Source organism: Strix aluco, chromosome 18 (assembly GCF_031877795.1).
Source record: "Strix aluco isolate bStrAlu1 chromosome 18, bStrAlu1.hap1, whole genome shotgun sequence".
Lineage (NCBI taxonomy): Eukaryota > Metazoa > Chordata > Aves > Strigiformes > Strigidae > Strix > Strix aluco.
The window spans coordinates 9,378,694-9,393,852 of record NC_133948.1 but is presented as its reverse complement, the minus strand read 5'-3'; the positions used below and the strand labels follow the sequence as shown (position 1 = coordinate 9,393,852).

The 15,159-nt window shown below is 41.3% G+C and overlaps 1 protein-coding gene across 15 annotated transcripts in view; it reads right to left on the bottom strand.

The window, feature by feature from the left end:
- The window catches only part of ARVCF (ARVCF delta catenin family member), a 291,235-nt gene that overhangs the window by 6,405 nt on the left and 269,671 nt on the right, over positions 1-15,159 (bottom strand). For 14 of the 15 annotated variants that reach the window (XM_074844402.1, XM_074844399.1, XM_074844400.1 and 11 more), the window contains 8 exons: positions 13,731-13,858; positions 12,623-12,773; positions 11,072-11,264; positions 9,766-9,877; positions 9,077-9,167; positions 7,846-7,899; positions 2,468-2,559; positions 303-416 (listed from right to left, as the gene is read on the bottom strand). In XM_074844402.1, coding sequence (XP_074700503.1) covers positions 315-416; positions 2,468-2,559; positions 7,846-7,899; positions 9,077-9,167; positions 9,766-9,877; positions 11,072-11,264; positions 12,623-12,773; positions 13,731-13,858 — 923 coding nt within the window. In that variant the 3' untranslated portion in view covers positions 303-314. The remainder of the gene's footprint in view (positions 1-302; positions 417-2,467; positions 2,560-7,845; positions 7,900-9,076; positions 9,168-9,765; positions 9,878-11,071; positions 11,265-12,622; positions 12,774-13,730; positions 13,859-15,159) is intronic. The other variant, XM_074844408.1, reaches the window with a different exon arrangement.

The following is a 15,159-nucleotide window of genomic DNA, read 5'->3' as shown; positions in this document are numbered from 1 at the left end:
CAAATTCATTCGTATGGCCTAGCAGCAGAAATCTTTCACATTTCAGCTGACAACTAATCATTCACAATATTAATTTTCTGCCTGGTTATTTGACAGGTTATTTTTTAATCAAACAGTGGTGTTTAATTGCGTTTCATTAAAGATACACTGAATAATACAAACACCACTTTTTTTTTCCAAGTGCATTTTCATTTGTCTGAAAGGACCCAGTTAGCAGTTAGCCTTGAAGAGATTCCACAGCGATACAGATCATGCACGAGACAAGTTAATCACTAGCATCAATTACCATTAAAAGGACCTACCATGCATGCAAATTAGACCCAGGAGTCAACAGGCTGGGGTTTAATGTCACGGGCATCCACCAGATTCACCGAAGCCCTGTTACTCCTGTTAATGTTTTTCCTATTTGTGTCATTCTGCAGCACAGGGTGAGGAGTTAAAGGCAAAACAGAGCGGATTAATCAAACAAAACCACCAAACAAGTCAGCTTAAAGGAGCACAAGGGAAAATTAGTGGTAGAGAAAGAAACAAGATCAGCAAAGGCACAATACTGACAAAAGCATCTGCAACAGCCAAAAGGCTGCACTTCCCTGCCATCATTATTCACAATCCTCAGCCACTCTTGAGCCTCAGAGCCACGGTTATCAAACAGTTCACAAGCCAGAAGACCCCACAGATACATTCCTATTCCACAGTACAGGTAGAAGGACAAGTAGCAGCTACTTGGCTCTGCCCAGCTGAAGGCACGGCAGCACATACCTTTGATGTGCACAACAGGCTGAATTCAGGTTACCCTCTGTCCTTAAAACCAAGAGGCAGCACGGACTATGGGACACACATTGTCTAGGTGAAATGTTTGTTCTCTTTTTCTCATGCAAGCAAAGCAGCTACTCACTGAGCTCTGGTTGTGCTTCACTTCAGACATACACTGGAGTTTGGGCTGCTTGATGTGATTTTGAGGGTTGCATTGGACCACTTTAATAAACTTTGAGTGGTGAAAATAAGTATTTTTTAATTTTCCTGCCTTAACCTATTTTCGTTAGACATTTTCTGTCAAGCTCCTACTGATCAACATTCTTATGTCACTTACTGCATCCATTCCCACTGCATCCTTGTAAAATGTATTAGAATTGTGATGAGGGAACTAGAAACTTTATTTTGTTGACACAAGCAGGGCCATCTCTTGACACACTGGAACAGGGGGGCACATTGCATGACTTGAGTAATCAGCTCAGCTTTATCAGTTCCCAAAAACAAATGAAGAAGCATAATCACCTCTACGAAATAGTCTAACTGGGCAGCCTGCAACAGGGTGCATCTATACCCAGAACTGGCAAATTGAAGAGTGATCTGTGCTTAAAAGTCATCCAGCTGGATCGAAGCCATTCTCCAGGGTACCTTCACGGAAAGGCAGGACACAGCAGGAAATGCATGACCAAGCAACTTAATATAGGCAGACTGATGCAGCAGGACGTATTCCTAATTCATGATCTGTGGAAATATTTTTCCTCCAGATCACATTTTTATTTCCCTTGTTCAGTAATAGCGGGTTTTCCTTTCAACTGACATAAGTCTATTGTTTCCACTGAACGTGAATCACCTGGATTTTCTGATATTATCAGCAATATGCTGAAGGTCATTAAGGACAGCCTTCTGCAGATTAACAATAGTGTTTTCACCACAGACTCCTGAATCTTCCTCTTCCTCCCTTTCCTCCTCGAAATTACTCCCCCAGGGGAAAACACAAGCTTGTTTTGAGGCCAGGGAGAACTGATGGCCACAGCATTAAGCAACTTTTAAAAAGGTCTACTTAAAAGGCATAGCAATGCAGCAGAAACTACACAGAGCCTACTAAGCCACATTCATGCACAACCCACAACACAAAGAGCTTTGTGAAGATTTTTTTTTTTTTAAATTATGAAGTTGTCTAAATTTGTTTTTAGAAGGCACACACGTAACTATGCATATGTCTCCCTTCCTCTCCATCTCCTTGGCTTATGCCCATGGTCCACCGTCAGGACTGTGAATGAGTATTGGGGAAACAACCACTGTTCACCACACAGACACACAAGCTCACATCTACTTCTTATACTGAAAACAATAAAGCAGTGTGACAGTCTGAAGTGATTATTCTCAAAACAAAGTCTGAGCACACTTACACACTTTAGGGCTAGGGAATGCTGCCTGGACAAGGGTGACAGAACAGACACTTTCTATTTTTCCAACCTCATCCATTTACAAGAATACAGTGATTGCCTGCATTTGCTCCTGCACTGGAAGGCAGCATTTTGTTTTTATTTCTAGTTAGCCAAGTACTAAGTTATGAAATGGTGCCTTTATCTAAAAAAACCCTAACAACACCAAAGCCCTTTACAGCCCCCTGGTGAATATCTACATTTGCTGAGGACATCAGGCTTCCTTTCTTTTACAGGCACTAACTAGCATACAGCAGTAAGAGGAAGCTCACTTTTAAAGGCTCTTTCTCCGAGGCATCCCCCGTGTTATCACTGGTCTTGTATTTGCGCTCCTTGTCCCGGTGATCGATGGTGGAGTACCCATCTGAGGAGAAATAACATGACAATCAGGCATGAAGCATAAATAAGAGCAAAACCAGAGCTGATGCAAGCAGAATTCTTCAGCAAAGAAACAGGAAAATACACCATCGCAACCCAAAGATGCTGGCAGCATGCTTTTCACATGCGCTCCAGCTCTGAATTTTCATTTTTACCAGCCTAAAACAAAACAGAAAAGCCCTCTTTTTATATCACTGCCAGATGCTGGCACTCATTAGCAAGCAGCACTGTTTTCATCCCAGCCTGCCACAGTTTTTAGTGTGCCCAAGAAAAGCAGCAAGTTTTCATCTTGTGCCCTGTGGCTAATGAGCTCCAAATTCAGCCTAAATCTTGTGTTCCTTGCTTAGCAGCCTGATTAATTGGCTGTGTTCATTCTCTGAATGCTCTGCAGCATGTTCCCGCTCTTCCTGAGCCCGACTACTAGCAGGACATGACAATAATTTGGAAGAGTCCCTTTCAGAGCCCTGAGAAAAAGGCCCTGTCGAGTTGGAAGGAATCTTGATGCAAACCCCGCTGTGCTTGGACTGTCTTTCATTACAAAGTAGCACCTGTTGGTGCTTTTTCTCCTGACAACTAAGAAGCAATATGAAAGCACGATGAACACCAGGAAGAAAAGTGTGAGAGGGTTTTATAAAGAAATGGCTCTAATTATTTCAGAACCTTTGCTCTGAATCATTGTCAGCCAATGCAAATCTTAATTTATTTTCCTGATGCATCAAATTTCCCTCATTATCAGTGACAAATAGATCCTCTCCTGCACTGCTCTGACAGCACTGTAATCTGGGGTAAATGACACTCAAATTTATAGCTCCCTGTAGGCTTTTGTCTTCCACTATGTAATTGAGGGATCATTAATGTTTTCATGTCCTGACAAACTGGGTTCTTAGAATACCACAAAAAGGTTTTACATAAACTATCAAAACGCTCCTCTCTCGGTTCATCCCTTGCTTGCAACAGGTCATTAAGAAAAAGTCGGTCATGCTTTTTGCGGGGTTCCCATGGCATAAAGAGGCACTGTTTGCCCACATGACAAAAGCACACACAGCTGGAGTGACCTGTACCAAACACAGTCGCAGAGCAGGACCCTAAATGGTATTTATGTTGGTCACAGCCAGGTTAGTTTTAAAAGAGCTGTAGTCTTCCTATGTATCTCATGAATCAAAGTGCACACAGACCTGCAACAAGCACCTGAAGTAGCATATATTTATGACATCATGGATAGTAACAGATTATTTAACTACGCTACCTAAACATAACAAGAATTTTGAGTTATACCTGTAGTACAGAGATCTTAAAGCATGAAAATAATTGCTACACAGAGCTTTACTTACAATTCTTTGTTGACAATGAAGATGCCTAACATTCTTGGCTATCCTTTTTGAACAAAAAGGAAAAAACCTAAAGCCTACCAGCTGCATCCATCTACCCAGCCAGCATTTGTGGAGGAACCAATAATTCTCTTTCAAATGATAGGCGTGAATACTGCAAGTAAGTCATATCCTAATCTAAAGATTCATCATTTATTTAGTAAATAGTTCATACAGGTACGTATTTAAATGATGGAAGCATGCCGACTCCCCCCCTAAAAAAAAAAAAAAAAAAAATCAAACTCACAACTGAGCAGTAGCTTTTTACAATCTAATATTAATTATACTCATAATGATGTAATGGATCACTTTGCATTTTTGTAGTGCCATCATCATGGATGATCCACGAACATTTTTTAAATGAATTGTCAAGATACAAAGGAAACCTTTAACCTACCCCTAGAAAGCAACAGCTATTAAGTGAAGCATGGACAGCTGTGATACTGCCCAGGGAGCAAGGTCAGAAGTAAGGACTGCAATCACAAAAAATTAGCCAGGACAGCAGCAACAGGAAGATCAAGCTTTTGCACAATGGCAGTAATCTAACAACAAAGAATGGGCAAGAACTTTGTTCTTAATATCTAAGTTCCAACATATTTTGCAATTCATACTGTCAGCCCAGTGCTGTGCGGTCTGCATGCTAACAGTGCTGCACACATCCGTACTAATGGATTATGTTTCTAAAAACCACACACTGTGCTATGACTCTGTCAAGATAAGCAAGCAGCAGCAGAGATAGGAAGTTCATGATTTGACCTAATAAAATGAGAAATATGTTGAAGGAGGCTGCATCACAGAAGTAATATACCTCAGTGCCCCAAGGACCACAGCTCTCCAAAGCAATTAGAAAATATTGCTTCTCCCATGTTTCAGATTAATTCTAAAAAGTGATCAAAATTAACTCTGTTTCTGTGGCATAAAGGAGACCTATACAGATCTTACTGCTCAAAGGTCTAAGTGCATTATTCTGAGTTAATACAATCCAACGTATAGACAAAAGTTATATTGGTCAATAGAGGCATGTCCCATTCTTGGCTTGTTTACTCCTCTCTCTCAAATTTCTGCTTGTTGTCTTCTGCATTGCTTCACTGAATATCTCCCATTCACTCTGCAGCAACATTTTTATGTCATCACAGATTACAGGAACAAATGCCTGCTGAGTGTCGGTTCATTTGTGCCCTCACACAGCTCTCAACTTATAAAGATCAAACCTCTGGACCCATCAAAAAGGAGGAGGAGGAGGAAGGAAAAGTTATGCCTAAAGACGGACATGAAGGACAGGGACATCTGAGCTATGCGTCTCTGGTCTGAACAACTCTCATCTCACAGATGCTCTGACTGCAGGTTAACTGAGGCTCATATACAGTTTTAGAGAAGTCACAAATTTGGCATACAGCCTTGAGATCACAGTTCTCCTGCTTCTACCGACACCTCAGGGTCACAGGCACCCTCAGGCACCACCGTGACAATAAGCATTGATGATCTTCAGATTACTCGGTGCAGAGCCACTTGTCTGGAGCTGATGAGGTCTGACAGACCTGAGCTATCTCTGCACTGGGCTGTCTAGTGCATCCCACAGTAACTCATAATACATGTTTTCTTTCATCTCCCAGGACATCCACGCTCTACCCAGGCCCTCCCATTGCTCCAGACAGCAGGAATCTGACTGGTCTAGTACTGCCAGCTGATGGGGAACATATCTTTCTGCCTCCCTAGCCATGCTGATAGTCAATTAATTTCCTGAACAGAGAAGGATGACCCCCACAGCACTAGCAAACAAGCCGAAATACCAATAGCAATTTCCTTTTTGCAATCTTGAAAGAGTCAACATGTTAAGAGTAAAGGCCCAGGCACCAAGACAGCTGAACCCTAATAAAGAGGCAATAGATGAGCAGCAGACAGGCGGTGATGTTCTGGAACAAGCAGTCTTGTACAGTGCAGGGGAGCAGGATGAACACTCTGGACTGGAAGGGTCCGGCTGAACGGACGGGTACCTCTAACATGCGTGGCATGGAAACTCACGGAGTTCTGCACGGGCACACTCTAACGTGTTTGAGGCAATTACAGTTCAGTACCAAAGCAGTACAGCAGAAAGCAGCAGAAAGGTAACTACACAGTCTGGAAGTATATGAATTAAATGAAGTGGACAAAGCTAGAGACAGATGAGAATTCTCTAAAAGACAGTGAATATAAAGTAGAAAGATCTTAGGGCAAGTGAAGTCAGAAAGAGAGGAAGGCAAGGGAAAACCACACAACTGAAACCAGGGCACAAGATGTTCTGCAATAAAGAGAAATAAAAATATAAACTGGGATGCTGAACAACTTTCTCTGCTACTCTGTCATGCATTTTCTTTGCAAACGTAAGTGAGGTCAGTCTCTCCTGAAGCTCAGTGTAGACTGATTAGTATGTGAGGGTACAACTGAACTGCCTACTGGAGGTACAAACCCAGAGGACTGCACATTGATTTGCTCCTTATATCTGCCAGTTCACTCCAGAGTGGAGAAAGAACAAAAACTCCAGAATGCAAGTCCACAATGAAGACAGAAACAGAAAATATAGTCTAGAGCAGCTCCTCATGTAAGTATGCCCATAAGACAAAAAACATACAGCATTTGGAAGAGCCTGAAGTTAAGAGGTGAGTTGTTATTTCAGTTCCTTAGAATTAAGGAGAGTAAACTGGATAAATTAATTTAGTCCCTTCTCAGTTGATCTCTGAAACAGCACAAAGTTATAGTCATGCTGGAGTTAAAAAGCACTCAAGAACTGGGGTCAGGAAAACTTGACAGTTTTCATCTTCCAATAGTGATAAAAAGACTGGAGAACAGAACGGCTCAGAGAATCTGCCTGATGTTGTACACGTGCTGTTAATTTGCATTTAATTTTGTACTCAGAGCTGTACCAGTAACTCCGGAAAGCGTACGGCAACAATTAATATTGAGACCATAAACAATCAGCACTGCCCATGCTGCAGCACCTGCTAGCACACAGCTATCCTGCCAAGCAATCTTCTCTGAAGTTATTTTCTTCCATTGTGGGAACAAATGTTTCAGTGTTCCCTTAGGTAAAATACATATGGACAGTTGATTCATGGCAGGTGGCATCTCATTTTTCTAAGAATACGAAAGGTAATATATACCTATTATTTTAACTTCTGAACATGCTTGGCTTTCAGCTTGGTTCCAACTTGCTATCTTTTACAGCTACAATCACAAATAGCAGTGTATCAAACTGTTTGATTTCAAGGCATTAATTTAGGTATTTAAATAAAAATAACATCAACAGGAAGAAGCAAATTTCTGAGACCACACAGCACCTTTATCTACCTCAGTAAAGAAAAAAACCCTCTACAAGTCCTAAACTACAGAGCTTATCAATCTCAAAGCACTTCATTGACAGTAGGTGGTTGTTCTCAATCTGTAAGAAAAGCCAGGCCCAGCGAGATGCAGGTAAATGAAAGGTGGAGTCAGGAATATCACACATACTAACTTGGTTTTGGTGTTACCAACAGAAAACAAAGGCAGAACTGATTCAAGCACAAACATTACATTGAAATAAATTTTCAACTCTCTTCTTCCTTCTGAATCCCCAGACTTCCAGATCTGTAATAGGGAATGAAGCTGCCTCAGGGGCCAGAGACTAGTATGAAAGCTAAGTCAGTATATCTCCATTATATGCTTAAAGTAGTGGAGAAACTGGTATGTACATTCTGCATGTATTTAAAAGAAAAAAAAAAAAAAAGAAAAAAAAAGATGACAACCAATCTTTTGTAAGGTAATACTCTATTTTTAAATGTCAGCTTTCTCCATCTGAAAGAGTATCACCTAGAGAAATAGTTGAACTTTCCCGTGAGTGACAGTGTGCTCTATTGAAACAGACAGAGGGTTTGATCTATGACTGAATTTACCTGGGCCAAGTTCATCCATAGGTATCATATCACGACTCCCAGATTTCTCATTATCTATAAAACAGAAATATTGAAACAACTTGAGTCACATTTGCTTTTGTCATCACCTGGTAGTTTTAAACTAGTCACAGGACCAGAGAGGTCCGTAAAGTACTGAACACAGAGACTACTGTAAAAAAAACCCCAAACTATTCAACTGTTATCCACTCATAAAGGGGAGTTTAAGCTCTCGAGAGCACACATTATATTTCCTGCTTTGGCACTGTAATATAGAACTCTCTCTCCAAGCGATAACAAACCGCAGTTCTGCTTTGGACTACCTACCGCTATTAACGCGCTTCTCTCTGGTCTCTCCAGAATAGGAAAGAAAGAAAATAAGTGAGGGTGCAGCTTCACATGGCACACAATCTAGCAGCTTACTGAGCCAACAGAAAGCTAACCAACAAAGAAAACAAGAAGTTTATTGTCAGATCAGCAAACTGACCCGAGTCATCCTCTGCGTAATTTGTCAGATTTGATCAAAGACAGGGAAGGTGGAAACAGGCAAGGCAGTGTGGGGCTGCCTTTTCTGCAGTAATCTGCAGTTAAACCAGGTAAAGTGCAACATGGCAAACTCTGCCATAGGAGACTAAAGATTTCTGAAAAGAAATTTTGACATCTGAGTGTTAGAAATTAGAACCAGATTTAGAGACAAAGCAATCATAACGAAACTAAAGCTGGAGCTGCACCAGTGCTGGCATGGCTGTGTCAGGCCTGATAAACAAGCACAGACAGGTTTAGCTAGTGTTTGGATAAACCATCTCCAATGAAAAAATCTGCACAGTAGAGGAAGAAGCACTACCAAACAGGCACATTTATTCAGAAAGGAAAAGACTCCAGTACTGAGTAGGGGTAAGGCCAAGCCCACTGCCTGGCTCAAGGCTAGATTTATTAATATATAACAAACAGGGCTGTTCTCCTCTTTCAAAGTTCCAATTCATGTCTATTCCAAATTTTCTCAGGAAGATTTAACTGATTATGTTGCATACAAGTTGAGAAAACAACATTTCGCAAAGGAGGGAATACTATCCATATCCAGCTAATAGGAATTGTGGGGTAAAAAGTACCACCCACATAGGTAACATATTTTTACCCCCTCACTCCTGGCCCTATCACTTCTACAACACAGATGCACCAAATCCAGAAAACAAGCAAGCAAAGCACAACAGAAGTGATAAAGAGCAGAACTGACCTTGACTTTTATCCACCAGAGGCAAAGTGCTGTCATCGTAGCCAGACCTGCCAGCAGTACCTTTGGAACCCTTTGGAGTTGCAGAAACAGACTACGAGACAAAAATCACATAAATATGAGATTGCTACTCAGAGAAACTGAACAAGAAAAATAAACAAACCAACAGTATGGAGAGAGATTAGGGAATGCTGCTAAGCCCCCCTTGCGTTGATAATATGGCACTGGAGTATTTTTCATTTTCATACAGATTTGTTGATGGAATATTTTTCCTGTTATCTAAATGGCAGCATTGTTGGTCTGTAAAAGGAGCACAACCTTTTCACCAGGAAAGATGAGGAGGCTGCATATCAGGAACAGGTGTCTGCCCTACACTGCTAGATGGAACGTTTCAAGTAAGAGACAACTGAGGAAAGACATGCTAATTCTTCCTCCAGTAAAGCACGGGCATTTGGCCTATACAAGGTGGCATACTTCCAAAACCTGAAGAGTTACATTTCACAGACCACTGAAAAACATACCCAGCGAGTACATGCATGATGCTGTGACTGAACAGACTACAATACATTGTTCTAACACCTAGAAGAACAGAACCAAAGCCCACAATCTATCGGACTGTAGTATAAGTTAGGACATCTTCCATTCAGGCATTTCCATAACTACTAACTAAATCTAAGATTCAGCATCTTTACCTGGAAGTGTGATTTGTTCCACCCATCCTTCTGCAGGGCATTTCGTAGTTCTTTATAGCTCCAGATCATCTGAAGCACGTGAGATGCTGCTTTTGTTTCTCTGGGAGACTGGCTGATTTGCAAGATAAAATTAGAGCTTAAGTATCAAGCAATATAAGACTATTCATATGTTGACTTCTTTGCACCAAAAAAATATCCAGGAGATACCTAGTACTCCACACAGCTACTCTTTGAACATATAAGCTATAGCATATGTGATATCATTCAGTGACTTCTTCATATCTATGGGTATTTGCTGGAAAAAAAAAAATCCAAACAAAAAGTTGTAAATTGTGCAAATTTCTGGGTTTTCATATGTATTGCTTGCTGGTCAAGCACTGAGGCCAGGGTAACTCTTTTGTCTCACAGTTGTCATTAACAAAAGACATATGGATTCCATCCTGCCTGGATTTATTTGGAAAAAAACCCCCAAACCAGGTTCTAAGCCACTTTTCAACCCTCCACCCCAACTTACAATTCCTCACAATTCAGTGAAGTTACTTCATGGTTTAGAATACCTTACAAAGCAACTTGGGGCAGCAAAAAATAAGCTATAAAAAAAATGAAGTTTTATCCATTCCTTACTAAGTCAGTACACAAGCACTCTCTATAAAATAATACAGGGCTAGATTCTTGGTTGACTCATTTCATAACAATGCAACCCAAAGTCTTCAGCTACTCTCCCAAAAGTTTGCTGAAAACACACCTATAAAGAAGCTCATGTCTAACTGGCTAAACTACATGAAACAAACTTTTCTCTGAAGCAGTCAGAACGCAGTTTTCAACAGAACTGCAGAGTGAAAATCTGTCCCTTCAAATTACCACTACCACCAGCCCTTCAGCCAGAAGGATTACTGCACATCATTAACCATTTTACTTAAAAGAAACAGATTTCATCACTGGCACTCCAGGAATGGAACACTGCCACAGGAAAAAAGCCTCCCACGCTAAAAATAAAGATCATGGTTTCGCTGCAAATGATGTCTGCTAAATGCATACACGGTGCTAAGATGTATCTGGTAAGGGGAGAGCATGTCTTAACATGACTGAAGTGACTACTCAATTAACTTTTGGGTTTTTTTAATCAAGTAAACCTCTTAAAGGTGCTGACTGTTTTTACTGCATATATATATTAACTGTTCTGAAATTAAAGGCTCTGAAAGGTTAGGATGCTTGAATACTTTCACAGAGCAAAAGCTGCTGTTTGTAGTGACATTTTCATGTTTGCAGTGAGTTCTTATGCATTTTGCTTTCAACTGTCACTTACCTTGACTTGCTGATAGCTACCAGCTTCTGAATGCCCTGTGTCTGGATCAGAGACCTTGCATTTTCTGAGCTGTCAGTAATGATTTCATGGATAGTATTCAACACTGCAACCACTGTATCCTCTTCCAGGTTCTTTGCAGATCTCTGCTGCCTGCTGGGCAAATTTCTTACCAGCTCACCCATGGCATAACTACCTAGGTAAGGGGAAGAGATACCATTAGTCAGCCCTAATAATAATTTCAGCTTCCCATCCTGAATGATAAAACTCAAGGGTGTTTGCCACGTCGAAAAACTTCATACTGCACGTGTTTTGAACCCCAAGACTGTAACTTAACAGTGTATTTATCATTCATTATTTCAAGGTGATTGAGAGTTGATACCCAAGACAAAGTCCTTCATCATGAATGCTAAAGGTATTGAGGGGAAAGAAAAAAAGCAGTCTTATTGAGAATTTTACAGCCAGCGTCTATCATACTTTGCAATGCCTGAGGCAAAAAGCATCCAGTAGCTGTTGCTAATGCCACATATTCATGCTAATACACGCACATGGCTTACTCAACTTAGCCTTGTAATAGGCCTTCTGGGGCAAGGTGTGCAGCCATGCATTTATTAACCTTCCCCCAACAAAGGTAAGAGTATTTCCTCCTGGGTGCCGTTAGCCTTCTCAATGTATAGTACTAGAGAAAAAACAAGGAGTCCAGGGTTTATCACTCCCAGATGTCTGTCTGTGCCATTTGCCTAGCTACACCTCTGAACTATTAAAAAAGAACCTGATATATTAAGGCAGAATCTTACAATTTGTTACTATCTACTTCCATGATGGCCCTAAACATGTGACCAATATTTCCTGGCCTGACGAGGTTATATTTTAAATCAAATACATCAGGTAAATACAGAAGCATCTAGAGGAAAACTCAACTCACAGCTGAATCTTTCAAGATTCCTGCTTATGGGCAGGTGAATGCTTATTTACCCCCTTGGATAGGAGCTAGTGAGCACTGCTGAAGAACTAACTTGAAGAAGAGTAAGTTGTTTGGTGTCCAGCTTCTACCTACCACACAAAAGTATGACAAGGGGAAGAGGCAGCAAGAAAAAAGGGACAACTTTAGAACCCACTCTGCTTCCCTAAGTTAGCTCTGCATGCTAAGGGCAAGACCCCCACTCTAATCTAAACAGTAGGCCTAAGGAGCAATGTCTCTGTAACCACCATGTGTGACTAGGAGCACAAGTGTCATGTCAGCCAGGGCTAAGGAAGAGACAAGAAACCTCTTAACCCACCCAATCCTCTGCACACCTACACATGTTCCCCTCCCCTAAAAAAAAAAAAAAAATCTACATTTGTTTTTTCTCCTGAGTTAGTGATTTCCCTCAGCCTGTGGCTTGTTTGAATGGGCTGGAAATGACAGCCCTCCACTTGATGGCTACAGAGTAATCTTAGATAGCATGGATGGAAACCGCATACAAAACGAATCCTCAGCACAAGTGACAGAAAATGTGAGGTCTCCCAAGGATATCAAAGATCCCAGTCTGGTTAGAAAAGTTCAGAAGATACCTATAAGATCTTTATTGCGACGATCCATGGAAAGGTTTCTCAGGGCAATTGACACAGCCCTCACAACCTTGTCGGAGTCGGACTGGAGCAGCTCCACGAGCACTGGTAAGCCTCTCTCCTTCCGCACTGTTGCACGGATGTACGTGGACCACTGATCAGAACACACAAGGGAAAAGAAACAACACAAAGGTATTGTGAGTTCATATACCTGCCCTTTCCTTGCCCCGGAACTTCTTTCAGTGCTGTAACTTATTTTTTTCCCTGCAAAGACTAGTTAGGCTGTGTGTGCTGATGCATCTATAACCTAACCCATCATTCAAGTTCATCAAGCACCAAGGAAGAAAGGATGTAGAAGTTCATCCTATTGCTTAGCAAGCTGCTGGGGAAAGAGGACAGAAATAGAAGGAAGGAGCATCATCTGCCAGTTTCTGTTCTGTACACACTCAGTGTGAAAACACATTCCTCTGGATTAGGAAAAAAGCGGTCATTGGGAGGGAACAGTAAAGCATCCAAGGCATCTGTTATCTTCTCCTACCTCCAATTTAATGCTTTTATTCTGTTTCATGATTGATTTTAAAATAAACTGTATTCAAGACAGCTATGAACTACCACCCTGCTGATCCTCAGGCTGCTGATCAGTCCCACTTTGCCACATGGTTCTGGAAGTGATCAGGCATACCTTTGAGAGAACTGCCTGATTAGTGCTGGGGATGCTTCAGAGGGGATATCAGAGGACACTTTGGAGTGCCGTTTCCTAAGAAATCTGAGGATCCAATCAATTAAGTATTCAGGACACTTAATCATCTAACAACAGGCTTTTCTGAATGGACAAAGCAATGGTTAAGTAGTTTAAGTAGTAAAACCTGCTCATGGTTAAATCGTCATAAGCTCAGCGACACTTCCACTACATAAACACCATCTGTCCAGAAGATGCAAAACATCTTAAGTGGGCAAATAAGATGGAAATAATTTCTTTGTAATCCCCACATCATTCATTTTTAAAGGAGATGTAAATGCACGAAGTAACAGCACACTTATAATGGCACATAGCTTTGTTCTTTACTTACACAAAGAAAACAAAAGAGACTAAAGAGAAGACTGCACTCACCGTCCAGTTGCCAGCACTGAGATTCTGCAAAGCCCCTGCCGCAGCTTCCAGAGTGTTGAAGTTCTGACTTTCGGTGAGGATGGAGAGGTACAGTCGGACCACATCTGGCTGGTACAGTAATTCAAAGCCTGCAGGTGAGGGAAGAGGAAAAAGGAGCGAGAGAAGCAGAGAAGACAATGTATGAATAAACACATAACGCACCTTTATTTCATTGTGTAAGAGAACAGCCAAGAAAAAGCTACACCACAGGAAGAAGGGCTTCTGCCACGTCCAGGACATTTTATCCACAGTTGTTGAAAATGGTGCACACGGGAACTCATGCACAGGACATTCACCTGGGCTGAAGGTCCCTTTGCTTGTCTTCAGGTTGACAATTCTTTCTGAAATCTGTGCGATGTTATATACTGCCTAGCAGGCTGATTATATGCATGTAATAACAAGGTGACAATACACAATTTTTGTCTGCAACAATTCTTACTTTGCATCTCTAGACTGGGTTGCAAATTCACCTTGCACTCCTGTTTTCATTCAGATCTATCTCAGTATCTTTACAGACACCAACAGGGCCAAAAAGAGCAAGCCACACAACCACATCAGCCACCCCCTTCTCACACCTAGGTCACAAAAGAAAGATGCAAGACATCAAAGTGACTAAGATCCCCAGTGGGAAGGGAGAAATGCTGACTCCAGTTCTAATACTAGGTAAAGAAATACACTGGCATCATACCACATTGGGAGACTGTGACAGACACATACGTTAACTAAATATCCCCAGAGTCACTGTATCAGCTTCGCAGTTTAAACATGACAGGAAGGAGAACTATTCCCAGCTCTACCATGGATCTCATCTCCTTCTGTGATGCTAACTGACAGTAGCATCCATGTCTTGACTTGCTCATCCATAGAATTAGGATTTATCCATCTACCCACATTAAAAAGGGGGTCTTAGGCAAGAAGTCCATCATTTCAAGTTGTAGCATATTTTGAAGCAATTTTTATCTATCTTTCTTCACTAAGTGTGGCACGACACACTCCTCTGATTAGGGAAGAGCATGCAAGCATCCAGTTAAAGGACTTGCCAGACAAACACAACCTCAAAGGTCAGGCTGCTGTTCAGATTATGTGAACAAAAAACTAAATCCTCTGAAGTGTTTTGGTAGGAAGGCACAAGCCACCTAGGGTCAACACAGACTCATCTGCAGTCACTGTAGCTACAAGATATTTCTGGATTGGTGGCTCTTGGGGTATTTGCAGTAAGTTCAGCAGGCACTACCTACGAAAGGATTTCTGGAAAAACATGACATAAAAGAAAGCATAAAGGTGCAAATGAGCTTGGGCAAAGAGGAAATCTGAAGCTTGTTTTGAGCAGAATAATTTTTTTTATTATTTGTACACATGAAAAGAATGTTTTTCACATATCAAGATGCTG